The sequence below is a fragment of the Engystomops pustulosus genome, chromosome 7 (genome assembly GCF_040894005.1).
Source record: "Engystomops pustulosus chromosome 7, aEngPut4.maternal, whole genome shotgun sequence".
NCBI classification, from domain to species: Eukaryota; Metazoa; Chordata; class Amphibia; order Anura; family Leptodactylidae; genus Engystomops; species Engystomops pustulosus.
This window is the reverse complement of record NC_092417.1, coordinates 23,721,408-23,735,312: the sequence shown is the minus strand read 5'-3', so window position 1 is coordinate 23,735,312 and position 13,905 is coordinate 23,721,408. Positions and strand designations below refer to the sequence as shown.

At 43.9% G+C, this 13,905-nt stretch overlaps 1 protein-coding gene across 3 annotated transcripts in view; it reads left to right on the top strand.

Moving 5' to 3' along the window:
- The first annotated feature begins 361 nt into the window (after positions 1-361).
- Positions 362-13,905, top strand: part of CADM3 (cell adhesion molecule 3) — a 265,166-nt gene continuing 251,622 nt past the window's right edge. Inside the window, exons 1-2 of one of the 3 annotated variants that reach the window (XM_072115133.1) lie at positions 362-536; positions 766-911. In XM_072115133.1, coding sequence (XP_071971234.1) covers positions 842-911 — 70 coding nt within the window. In that variant the 5' untranslated portion in view covers positions 362-536; positions 766-841. Of the gene's footprint in view, positions 912-13,905 lie in introns of all 3 variants that reach the window. The other 2 variants (XM_072115132.1, XM_072115134.1) reach the window with 2 other exon arrangements.

Sequence of the window (13,905 nt, the reverse complement as noted above, 5' to 3'; positions counted from 1 at the left end):
ACATCCCTGTACATACAGTATATAGGTGTGTATATAACCGTGTACATACAGTATATAGGTGTGTATATAACCGTGTACATACAGTATATAGGTGTGTATACATCCGTGTACATACAGTATATAGGTGTGTATACATCCGTGTACATACAGTATATAGGTGTGTATATATCCGTGTACATACAGTATATAGGTGTGTATACATCCGTGTACATACAGTGTGATGCCCGCACAGCTGTTAGCAGCACTGAATTACATCTCTTCCACTTTCTACCCATAGAGAGAGAGAAAACACCCCCCTCCTCCTGTACATGCTCTCCCCCCGCTCCTCTCCCTCCCCTCCACATCTCAAGGGGATCAGAGCAGAGCGCACCACAATTCCCCATAGGAGAGGGGAGCGGGAGGCAGATTGGAGGAGCCCGGCTCGGCGCTGGCTATGCTCTGTAGCTCTGGGCAGCTGCACACAATCGCAGGCATTTGCAGAGTCTGCATCCTCTCCATCCTCTCCCCTGCCGCCCGCCTCGCATGGTCCATTCCTGGTACCCTATTTAATTCCCTCTACTGCTGCATCATATCTTGCCTGACACTAGTTCAGCTGTTATCCGTATAGGGGAGAATCCCCTCCGCTCCTCCGCTCGCTCCGCTTGGAATTATTGCCGTGATTTTTATATATATATATATTTTTTTATATATAACGCAATCTGTATACCTTCTCTCTCCGGAGAATCTGGCCGATCCTCATCTTCTCATCTGTCCCTCCTGGCACAGGCGAAGAATATACAACCAAGACACTAGGAGAGAAGGATAAAGGACGCATCTTATCCGGGAAGGGATTTTGACCATCATGTATCTTGCAGCCTTCCTGCTCCTGACCCTGGCTGCTTTCTCGGGGGCCAACGTGTCCGAATATGACCGTAAGTACCCCCTGGATGTATCCGATCAGTATCCGGACTGCTCCGACGGGCTGCGTGCTGTTTATATCTGTCTGATAGGGGGATTGTTTATGTGGTGTATTAGGTTTATATTATATGGATGTATAGGATGAGGGGTTTATATTGTTTAATATCTGCTTATTATATCTATATATGGCTAGTCCATGGCAGGTTCATCATATCGACATGACTATATACTGTATATACAGCTATGTGTGTGTGTATGTGCAGCAGATATCTATATACCTTTACATTTACATATATATATATATATATATACATTTATAGGTCTGTGATGGTCCTCACTATGGCATTTCTATACCCTGAGCCTATAGATTTAGGGTTGTACACATGGGTCGATGCGTTAACCCCCTCCAATGCTGTATAATATGTATTGTCTTGTGCAGGGTGTTTGGGTTTTGACTTCGCAGGGGGGTGGGTGGGGGTAGTGCAGAGGACCTCTTAATGTATGCAAACACACCCTCTCCTGGTATATAGGACAAATTGACACCTGTACTTTACGGGGGCTGGTGGTTGCGGTGAGACAACGAGTGCTGCTCACGCTGCGATACCGTCTAATATCACATCCGAAGCCTCTACTATAGGGGAATGTGATCCCAAGAGCTTGCAATCTATTCCATACCTGTTTATTTTGTTAACGTCTGCATAACTTAACCCCTACCAGTCCTACCCGGTTTACAGGAAGGAACACGGAGGCGCATAACTTTGCCGAGGGGGTCGGACGTCGAAAATATGTGAAACGCTGTCCGCGGGACGCACGCCAGGGTAATTAGCGGGGCAGATTAACAGAAACTCTTTTGTGGCGTTGTTTTTTTCGTGCCTCATCGTGTTCCTAATGCCACATTCCTTTTTACGGGGAAGGGGGGGGGGGGCGGGAATGTGTCCGATTTTTCTTTTTTTGTTGGGTTAATAGGGTCAGGTCGTTTCGGGGGCGGTGGATAGACAAAACGGTTTATTCAGCTGATAACAAGAATAGGATTTCCTGTAAAAACTCATGATGAGCTTGTAAATAACGAGGCGGGGGAAGGTGGGGGGGGGGAGTCTGTTAACCGTTTCGTCAACTAAGCTTTGTACGATTGATGAATTCAGCTGTAATATTAAATAATTGTGATTTGGGCTTCACCGTTTTATGGATTGGGGATTAGAGTGCAAGCTCTTGGGGATAGAATTGGGAATTCCCCATACATCCCTCATATGCCCCATGGTACTGTGCTACTCCCCCAACACCTATATATCGCCTATGTCTCAAGGGGTACGCAGCTTGGTCTGACGTTACCTTATACCGATAGGTTTATTGAGGTCGTCTGCATCGTAACGAGTGATTTTTAATTAATAAGTCGCCGTTAATTTGCCTCCCAGTTACGGGAGTTGTCAGGTCTCGTGGTATCACCGAGGAGGTGTCGGAGGTCTTCTCCATGGCCGCCCAAGGCGAGGTCTGGCTGCTCATTTAGGAACTGCGTAGACTGTTACCTGAGATCCCAATGCTGGAGAGATTAATGGACGTCTTGTGAGTGAGTGGTGGGATTCGCTAAGATGGTGTTGTCATTGTTGTGATAGAAGGTGTCAGGAGCGATTTCCAATGGGAAATCACGGATTACAATGTACTGTAGGTGGAACCCGTTATCTTGTGTCCCGAGGGACGGGTATGTTGTGTTACGTGTGGACCAGTGACCTTCCATAAGTCGTAGAGCTTTTCTTATACACTGTAAATATGCCAGTCACTCACTCGTCTGGTAACTTTCCACCTTAGTAGCGCAGGGGGTTAACGCCCCGTCCCTCCGTTATGGTACGCCTGTCTGGTTCTCACTGAACCCTGAGAGATCTCGCCCATGCGATGGGAACTATTGTGATACACAATTTACTGCAGCCTTGAAATTCACATTCAGCCTTGTCACCTGCCAAGACGTGACAGCCCGGCTACCAAGGAGTGGTGAGGGTCTTCCCGAATGGTCACGGATGTCTTTAGAGAAGGACATACTGTTATATATATATATATCACTCATCCATATTGATGCCTCCACAGCTATGGGCAGGTCGCATCAGTAGAGTTGCCTTCGAGAACTTTGGTGTAACAAGTATCGGTGAGGGTCTTTCCTAATAGTCAAGAACCTCTCAAAAGAAGAATATTCTGTTACATACATAAAGATGTCTAATCCATGTGGATGCTTATCCAGCTATGGGGAGGTCACATCATTAGAACCTCCTTCAAGAACGTCAGTGTATCGAGATGTGGTGAGGTTCTTCCCGAATGATTCAGCACCTCCTTAGAGATGCCTACACAGATTGGGACAGGACACACGAGTAGAGTTATCTTCAGGACTGGAAGCATACCGAGATGTGGGGAGGTTCTTCCCGACGGTTCAGGACTTCCGGATATACTGATAGTGTATATGGCTTTATATTTACACACATCACCCATATAGATGCCTACACTGATATAAACAGGACACATCAATAGAGTTGCCTTCGAGAACTTTGGTATAACAAGTATCAGTGAGGGTCTTTCCTAATCGTCAAGGACCTCTCAAGAGAAGAATATTCTGTTATATACATAAAGATGTCTAATCCATGTGGATGTTTATCCAGCTATGGGGAGGTCACATCATTAGAACCTCCTTCAAGAACGTCAGTGTACCGAGTAATGATGGGGCTCTTCCTGACTGGTTCAGGACCTCTTTAGGGATGAGTATGTAGTTATTGTATAGGGTTTTATATTTCACACCTCATTCATATGGATGTCTACGCAGATATGGACAGGAAACACCACTAGAGTTACTGTCAAGAACGGAAGTAAAACGAGTTGTGGTAAGGTTCTCCTTGAATGGTCTTGGACCTCCTTAGAGATGCATAAACTATTATTGTATATGGTTTTATATTTACACAACTCATCCATTTGGGGACCTACACAGATATGGACAGGGCAAATCAAGACTGGAAGTATGTCGAGATGTGGTGAGGTTCTTCTCGAATGGTTCAGCACCTCCTTAGAGATTTATATACTGTTACTATATGTGGTTTTATATTTACACACCTCATCCATTTGGATTCCTACACAGATATGGGCAGGGCAAATCAGTAGAGTTACCTTCAAGATTGGAAGTATGTCGAGATGTGGTGAGGTTCTTTCCGAATGGTTCAGCACCTCCTTAGAGATGGATATACAGTTGTTATATATGGTTTTATATTTACACACCTCTCCCACATGGATGTTTACACCGATTTGGACAGGACACATCAGTAGAGTTACCTTCAAGACTGGATGTATAACAAGTATACGGATATACTGATATTGTATATGGCTTTATATTTGCACACATCACCCATATAGATGCCTACACAGATATAAACAGGACACATCAGTACAGTTGCCTTCAAGAGCAGAAGTATAACAAGTTGTGGTGAGGTTCTTTCGGAATGGTCATGGAACTCTGAGAGATGGATATACTTTTATATAACTCACACACCTTATACATATAGATGCCTACACAGTTACTGGCAGGTCACATGTATACAGTTACCATCAAGACCGACAGTATACCGAGGGTACTGGTGTATATTTCCTGAATGGTCCCGAATGGTCATGGACATCGACTTTCTGCATGCGCAATGATCATAGAAAGATTTGGGCTCTTACAGACTGCATTGCAGCCCTATACAGGCGGTCCCCTACTTAAGGACACCCGACTTACAGACAACCCATAGTTACAGACAGACCCCTCTGACCTGTGGTGAAGCTTTCTGAATGCTTTACTATAGTCCCAGAATAATCAGCTGTAAGGTGTCTGTAATGAAGCTTTATTAATAATCCTTGGTCCCATTATAGCAAAAAATGTTTAAACTCCAATTGTCACTGGGGACAAATTTTTTTTTTGTCTGGATCTACAATTATAAAATATACAGTTTCGACTTACATACAAATTCAACTTAAGAACAAACCTCCAGACCCTATCTTGTACGTAACCCGGGGACTGCCTGTACTGGACATATAGACACAATAAAGCTATATTCGCCTGATGGAGGCCAAAAGACACCTGGTTGGCTTTATCCTGGTAATGCGTCAGGATGCACGTGTACACCTTTTATACCTGGATGGTATTGAAGTTACCAACATCCTTCTAAGTATAGCCTCTTAGGTGGCCCGATTGGGTTTTGGCGATGGGGAGTCCTCTGAATCATAAGTGTTTAAATCCAATGTAGTTTGCTGAAAAATTATTGACATCATTCTGTTTGTTCCTTGGGACTCTCTACTGTTTTGATAATGTGAACAAGGTGCTAAGACTTTTAATATTTATGAATTATTTCGCCCAGTCATCAAATATAATCCAAACCCAATATCCCTACATGTGACATGTTCTGATTACCCCTAGTCCGGGACTGAGAACCCAGAGGAGAAAAACAGCAGTAGCAATAATACCTCACTTCAATAAATCTTCACTGAGTTTACATAGTGATGGCTTCATTATGTCCCCATGGTTACAGACTACACACAAACTTATTGTGTTGTCAGATCGCTAAGTCACGTGGGCTGGAGACCCTTAAAGAAAAACACCATAACATAAAGTCATTTCAATGAATTCTGGAATTGATTCTAAGTTTTCTTTTTTTATATCACCTTGGTTACAGACTACAAACGAACCGTTTTTGTAGTCAGACGGGGACAAAATAATAATTTTAAGACAAACGCTGTAAGATAACCCACTTGATCTGCCATGTCACCTACAAGCCAATTGTTTATGTAGTCAGATCCTGCAGTCACGAGGACAGGAGACATTTTTAAAGAAAAATACAATAAAATAACACAGGTTGTGCATTTTGATTGCGTTTTTTCGCCACAATACAAAGACTCCAACCGTGATCACATGCTGAGGAAACATTCGCTCTTCCAACACGTTTTATAAACACAAGGGAAAACGTAATGTTAGTCCCATATAGGGTTACGTGGGAAGCCTTCGGATTGCAGTTTAAAACGCTCTGTGTCAGCGCAGCAACAGAGGCCACAAGCCTTAAATGTGGGCCCTCAACACGTAAAGTCGTCTGGACATCATGTTAGTGATGTATGATTATTATATACGGTGGGCTAAGCAAATAGTGTACACCCTACATATTGATATGTCCCACTATAGAGACCTACTGCTAATGACTTTCTCCCCTGAGATCTGTTTGCATGGCTGCATCTCTAAGGAAGGTTTGCATCCCGTTTTGGGTGGAGTGGAGATGGGAGGATTGAGTGCTGCTTACCCCTCCAGTCTCCCTACGTGCTCATTGCGGTGCATTGAGACATTGGGGCACATTTACTAAGGGTCCGCAGCCGCGAATCCGTCGGGTTTTTCCCGAATATTTCCGCTTTGCGCTGTATTTCACGGGATTGTGGCGCACACAATCGATTTTGGTGCAATCGCGCTGACTTTCACGCGACAGAAATCGGGGGGCATGGCCACCGGACAACCCGAAGGATTCGGACAAACCGCAGAATTTAAAAAGCCATTTGTGTCGCAAGATCAAGCACTCACATACACCAGAAAAAAGCAATGAACTCCGGCGGACCTCGGTGGAGCAGCGACACCTGGTGAATATCGGCGCACGGACCTTAGTGAATCCCGGCCGGATCCGAATCAGCGTCGGAGAACCCGCCGCTGGATCGCAACTGGACCGGGTAAGTAAATGTGCCCCATTGGGGCACTTTTACTTACCCGATCCCTGAAAGTGCATTGTCCGACCGGAATGCACATCTGCCGTGATTCACTAAGATCGTGCGCCCGATATCCTGCATGTGTCGCTTCCCCGCTCAGGTCCGACACAGTTCACCTTCTTCTTCCTGGTGCATGTAAGTGCATTGTCTTGCGACACAAATTGAATCTTAAATCTAGCGCTCAGTCCGAATCAGTCGGATCGTCCAACAGCCCGTCCCCGATTTCTGTCGCATGAAAGCCGACGCCACTGCGCCAAAATACAATCGCGTGCGACACAATCCCCCTGCTAAATCCCTGTCACAGCGACGCAAATCCCAAAAAATATTGGGAAGTCCAGCGGAAATGCGATTCACGGATCCTTGGTAAATAAGCCCCATTGTGTGCTCTCTCTGCATGATGACCATTCCCAAAAAACCTCTATGGAGACCATAAGCTAGTGAGTCTCTGGCCTCAATGGTACAGTATACATCTCAGAACTGCTGAGAGCAGTGATTGGCTATGTACATCTCCCCACTGCATCTTACTAACATGGACACGGTTTCTTAGTTGTAAAACCCCTTTCACCCAAGCACTGAACTGAATAATGTGTAAGCTAAGCAATAGAAACAAGTGCAGGGGTTTTCAAATAGGTTAAAAAAATTTTAATAAACAGCCGAAAATTGGTTAAAATAATAAATAAATTAAGCAATTCTCACCTCCCAAATCCCTCGCTTCAATGCTATTAAGGTTGTCTAGATCCCCATTGGTCTCGACACGGAAGGCAACTGCTCAGCCAATCACTGGTCTTGACGGTAGAGACCAGCAGGTGACCTGCAAAGCCTCGGAAGGGGAGCGGTGGTGATTGTTGAAATGAACCTCTCTTCTTGAATTGTTTTTAACCCATTGTGAGATATTTGTCAAAAGAATTTTTACCAATTTGATAATCAATACAATCTTGGATTCAGTTTACCTACCGTGGAACAAACCGAACCACACCCCTGGGTTCAGGTCTCCAACATGAATGTTTTAAAATTGAGGCCTACAAGGCTTCTTCATCCCAACATCGAAGAATCCCGCCTCGTCTACCTCATAACCATCGGATTTTCCTTCCCTTTAAATCTTGTTAACCTCTCAGTTGTGGCGCACTTATCGCGGATTTAATTCAATTCTCCCGTTACTGCTGCACAAGTTAACCATTTAACATTATCAAGATTTCTTTTGCAGGAATTTTTTATTGTATTATTAAAGAATCGCTTCCGGCTCAGAGCCGATCAGTCACATGACTCGTAGCGTGGCGGCGCCTCCCCCTTTGGTGTATTAAAAGGGTTAATTAGGGTAATGAAAGGACAGATAAATATGCAGAATTTATACACGCCACAGCCCAGACAAATGCTGTTATCAGAGGAATTTTATTACCGCTACTCTTGCCTCCGTTTGATTTATTCAGTCGGTAAGCATGTCGTAAAAATTTACACATGTAATAAGCGCCATCCATCTCCCGGATGCAGTAATTAGCCGAAGTTCCTGAACTAAGAGAGGCTCGGAATTCCGAATTGTCACCTTGGAATATTCCACTCGTAATCGCATTAGAAGATGCGAAGTCGGAAATTCCGCATGAAAGGCGACGCGGGAATAAAAGGGATGAAGCCTCCACATACGTGGATTACACAGCCATAAATTCATTTGACGCAGGTCACGGGGGTTAATGCGGCAGAATCATTTACTTTTACATTTTGCAGCAAATCCTTCCTTTGCAGTAGACTTGCGGCTTGCGATGCCGGGCTGTTTACGGTAAATCTGATTACTTCAGCTCTATTTTAATATTTGTATTAATTATTCAGGGAGGCACTGCAGATGTACAATGAGATGTTTCTCCTGACCTGCAGATACATCAGGCATTGTGTTTGAGTTAGAGGCCTCCTTCGGATTTTACACAATGCATTTTAGGATTCCGGGAGGGAAGAATGACTATGGATTGAGCTGGGAGGGTCAGCGTCCTGTGTGAGCATCACCCATTCTCGATGACCTTGGACTTACTGTGGTTAAAGTAGTCTCTTCTACTACACAGGGTATGGTGTTCCAACGTGTGCTACCACATGGTGCCTCTATGGGGCGTTGCTTCCTTGCTTCCAGCCATCGATAGACCTCAGCACGATCCACTAATACCAAATGCACATGAGTAGTGATGAGTGGACCCGTTCAGGTTCCAGTTTGCCGAAACTTAGAACAAAAGTTTGGTCTGGTTACGTGAACACCAATGGTTACACCCAATATCAGTGTTGACGCCTATTGCTAGTTCCAGCTCCTTAAATACTGACGGCGGTCCACTCATCACCCTTTAAGCATTCCAACAGCATTTCAATGCCAGCGTCATTTCCACCACCACTTTCCCTAGAATCCGATGACGTCACAAGAAGCGACAATCCTAGGCAAAATGCTGCTCGAGACTTTGCCGGTGGCATTTAAAAGGTTAACACCCTTGATTCCCGTCTGGACGGACTGTGGGTATTACCGGTGGGGGTGAGCCCCAATGTCTTACCGGACTTCTGTCTGAAGTCCAGGTTCAGGGACCAGAACCAGCAATGTTTGGCACAGACGTGAACATTGCAGTTCGGGTCTGTCCATCCCTATACATGAAATTAGTTTTAGCCAGAGGTTGTGTGTGAGGCCTAACACTCACATCTTCTCACTTCATGTACTGATATATGAATTGGCACCATTGCTCTGATCCTAACAAGGAGTAAGCCATTATTATAAGATCTTAACAATAAGCAGGCCATTAGGAGCAAGACCACCTAGATATGAAGACTTTTTCAAAGTTTTTTTTTGTTTCATTGCATCCTCAAGAAACCAAAAAATAATATTAAAGAAAAAATACCATCAAAATCCATCCAGGGGCATCTACCCATAGATCCAGGCACCGGGACTGTTGTTGTCTTCTTAAATTTGTTATCCATGACCTCCTACCTTCTAATATCAACGTTGAAAATTATGCTAATGAGCCTAAAGGGCTCTGGGGGTGTTTCAAGAGCCCCTCAGTGCTTCACTAGCTCTGGTAACACCCCCCATCATTTGCATAATTTTTAAAGTTGATGCTAATAATTTAGTAAATTAATATCAAGGCTTAACCCTTGATTAATGATTGATTCTCTTAAGCCTGATTGGACAGTGTTAGTGCAATCGGCTCTAGGAATGGGTTGGCCAGGAATTATAATTGATAACCTATCTACAGGACAGGGCATCGGTTTAAGATGGGCATTGGCTAACATCTGGCCCCTACACCAATTAGCTGTTTCGGAATCATAATGTGGAGAGCATTGAGTTGTAAGCAGATAGTGGATGGAGGCTGTAAGTACAGTCGGAGTCGGTGTTGCAGTAGTGGCTTACAGCCACTACACAGAGGATGGAGCTGTCTTTTTACGTCTGCGTTAGTCGATTATAATTCCTAGCTGGACATAGCAATGCAAATTACACTCCAACCTCGTGTCTGTGGAAGGCTAAATGTCCACATAAGAAGAATCCCATATTATGAATAAGAATCATTGGTTGGTTGGGCCCTTATTGCCGATTTTGCACCGGAGCCTACACAGACAAATATTATTATCTCAGCATGTTAATGTCTAATTAAATGATAAAATATTATTACACGATTCCGGAAACTTCACTCCGAAAAGAAATTGTTATAATGCAGAACCGGATCTGTCAGGATGGAGCACAGGTGACTTGTTTAAAGGGTTGACTCACTTGACTGATACTTTTTAGTCGGAGAAAAGCTTTAATACGGTACATGCGGAATAATAGAAAGCAATAAAACACAAGGTAAGCGCTCACAGCAACTCCGAGCACAGAGACATTAAACAAACAGTCATATGTGAGGATAATACTAATAAGCCCAGCCGTCCCTTAAGCGTCCGCCTTGAGTGATGACTAATTATTTCTCTACTCTTCGACAGAGTCCTTTGTATTCATCATCGGGGTCGTTCTGTCTCTTATCAGCTATTACTGTCAGAGGAGATTTGTAAAAAGTAACGGGCATGGCTCTGGGGAAATCCGTGGTACATGCCAACACTTGCCAATTTCTCGATGAATCTTACGTGAATCTTGACTCATTTTATCATAATATTTCAAAAAAGAAATGTAAAGTTTGGGGACCAGTTACCCAGAGGGTCTGAAGATCGTTGGCCACATCTTAGGCATACACCAGCCTTGACACTAAAAGGCCCTAGAAAGTCTAGAACGTTGACAAGAAACTTCTAGAAACTTCTACTAAAGAGGGTCTTACATCACCTCCACCCAGTGTCTCCTTGGGACCACCAGAGAAAATCTTTTTGGGGCCCACTCTTCATTAACCCCAAGGAAATAAACTCTAGCAGCCTCCAAATTGTGGTGTTTTCTGATGGACCTCTGGGTTTCAGTATTGGGTTGAGCCTGGGTCCACCGGAGGATCCTCTGGTACTCTGGTTGACCAGAGTACCAGACACTGCCTCCACCCATTCAAACTCTTATTGCTACTCCACTAATTGGAATGTCTTCTACTATTGGAATTTCTTCTCTATCCCTCACCCTTCATGAGCAATTAGCTAAGCTCTTTACAGTAAGGTAGGTGGTCCTAAGATGCCACCAACAGCCTGGCCTATCTTACAATAGAGAGCCTAATGAGCATATTTAGTTATCAGTATATGAGTGGTGGTCATCCAACGTCAAGAATCTTCTTCAATCAACTTCTGAGTGATCGATCCTGGAAGCAGATGGCTCCATCTATTGTACAGTGGCGGCAATGGGGAACTGTAACTGAGCTCCCATTCACATAAATATGAACCGATCTTCACTGACAAATACTAATTAAAAACACATAATGAAACAAGGCAAAATCTTTAAAACCTGAACTTGAAGCTTCCTGAAAGAGGTTAGCGGTCTTTTCAGGGGAGACCCGATGCTGTAGTGAATATAAATGGAGAGAACAGCGCACCTGGGGTGTTGACCAGTCATGTCCATTATAAAACCACATTTTGTCTCTTGGGTGAAGTGCCATTTTAAAGGGGTTGTCTTCCATAAATGACGTCTTACCAGCCCATGGGTTGTTGGTGTTAGCTCCATTCATTTCCATAGACATGGGATACAATACCATACACCACACCATTTTTCTTGGTGGGAGGTGAGGACTTCTACGACCTTCCTCTCCGGTGATTGACCAATTTTTGCTTTTCATGCACAGGTATATCCATATTATGCCCTATTAGTTGTAGACCTGGCTCGACTGCTGCCATTGACTTCCATTATTCATGGTCACGGTGCCGTCAGCGTGCTGTGTCTCACTGTACCGTGACCAAGCCAGACCGGCCCAAGTTTGCGGCATGGCCGCTCACCTCCTATAGAGATCAACGCCCCCACTACCACCGGGTTGATAGAGGCCCCACCCAGTAGAGAGCCAAATTTAGCTTATTGGATACTGAAACAATGCTTATTAAGCTTGCTATTGTGAGAAGGGAGGTTCTGGGTTGGAACACACAATGACTCCACCCGTATGACAGTAGAGAGCCTAAAATAATGACAATGTTAGCTTAGGAAAGATGGAGGCTTCATCGGAATCATTATTTCCTTTATGTTTTATCCCATTGGTGAGATTGTCAGCCATCTTTCTCCATGTCCTACTTAGGCTTTCTTACCTCTCTGTTGTTCTCCATCTGCGTCCCCTACATTGTTCCGTGTCATTGTTTGGTGGCGGTCTGAAGTGAGCTGAGTGAATAGTGTACACCGCCTATTACAGCTAATTTTAACCAAAGACTGTTATTTCCAGCGTTTTGTCTCGAAGATTTTTTAAAGGCCCGCTCCTTAGCGAGGGCTGTGTTAATGTGACATTAAGTGAAATTAATGTCACATGGGTCTCTCCTTGTTATAATTCACATCCCTTTAGTCCTTGGTCATTAACATCGTACTGTAAAAAAATTTGCTTTGCAGCGTTGTCCAATCAGCAATAAGCATGCCGTTTCTGGAGGAGAAAAAAAGTTTTGTGCCGTGTTAGCCAGTTGAAGAAAATTCTGTTGCTTTTCATAGGTCAAATAAAGTCACCTTCTTGAGATTCTGATACCTTTTAATGGCTAAGTGAAGTATAAGACGTTACAAGTGAGCTTTCGGGACAGCTTAGGTCAGATTTATGCCTGATAAAGAGACCTAAGCTGTCCCGAAAACTTGCTTGTAACATCTTATACTTCACTTAGCCATTAAAAGGTATCACAATCTCATGAAGGTTACTGAAGGACTAACACTAACGCTTTGTATTCCAGGTTATAGTTCTTGGCTTTGGGGAACATAGCATCACGGGCAGAGGTGAAAATTATGTGTCGCATCATAGAACTAGATGAACAAGGGTACCTTAACCTTTAAGAGGTAGTTTCATTACAAGCACCAATTTTCAAGATCATTCTACGGGTTGATCCAACCCTTTAACTTTCTACCAGCACTTCAGCTGCCAAAAAAGGCTCCATGAGCAATCATGACATACAACCATGGCTTGAGTCAACCTCAACAGAAGTTCCTCAAACCAAGTGGCTCTTGGTGAGTGCCAGCTCTTTTCTTTCTATATGAAGTGGCTCTTCGTTCAGTCTTTTATAGGGCTCCCTAAGTGCTGCAAGAATTTACTTATATGGTCCAGATGGGGAACCCTAAAATTCAACGTCTAAATACTCTGGCGCTGGTGTATGATAAATCTCCCCCAATAAGTGTTCACTTTTCCTGCAGTGCCACCACAGGTTAAAGAAAGTATTACACAGAATCTATATAGCTTATCTGTATAGCCCTGGACAGAACATGTCCTCCAGGGTAAGGGCAGACCTTAATAACATACCAGATAATAGTTGATAAGATCTTATGTATACAGACCCTATATATACTTTATACTTCTCAGCCATCTGAATAGTATAGCATCTATTAGCTCCAATGCTGCCAGGCAGGATGTCTCCCTCGCTAGTCCATTGATACACACCCGCAGTGCTGGCAGATCTAATCCCCGAATCGATTGGTGCATTTAACTTTCTGCATAAAAGCTGACTGTAGGTGCACTGTACTCGGCTGTAAGCATAGCGTACACCTCTACCCTCCTATACCGGACCTACCTGTCTTTTATCCTCTGAAATCAATAGATCTAGCCGGCAGCAATCCTATTTTCCAGCAGTCCATTTTACAAACAATGAATCTTCTTGACCGCACTCAGAACTAATGATACTTAGACATGTCTAATCAAACCTTGATCAATAGATTGTCCCTTGTGCGCTCCAATCTGAGGACTG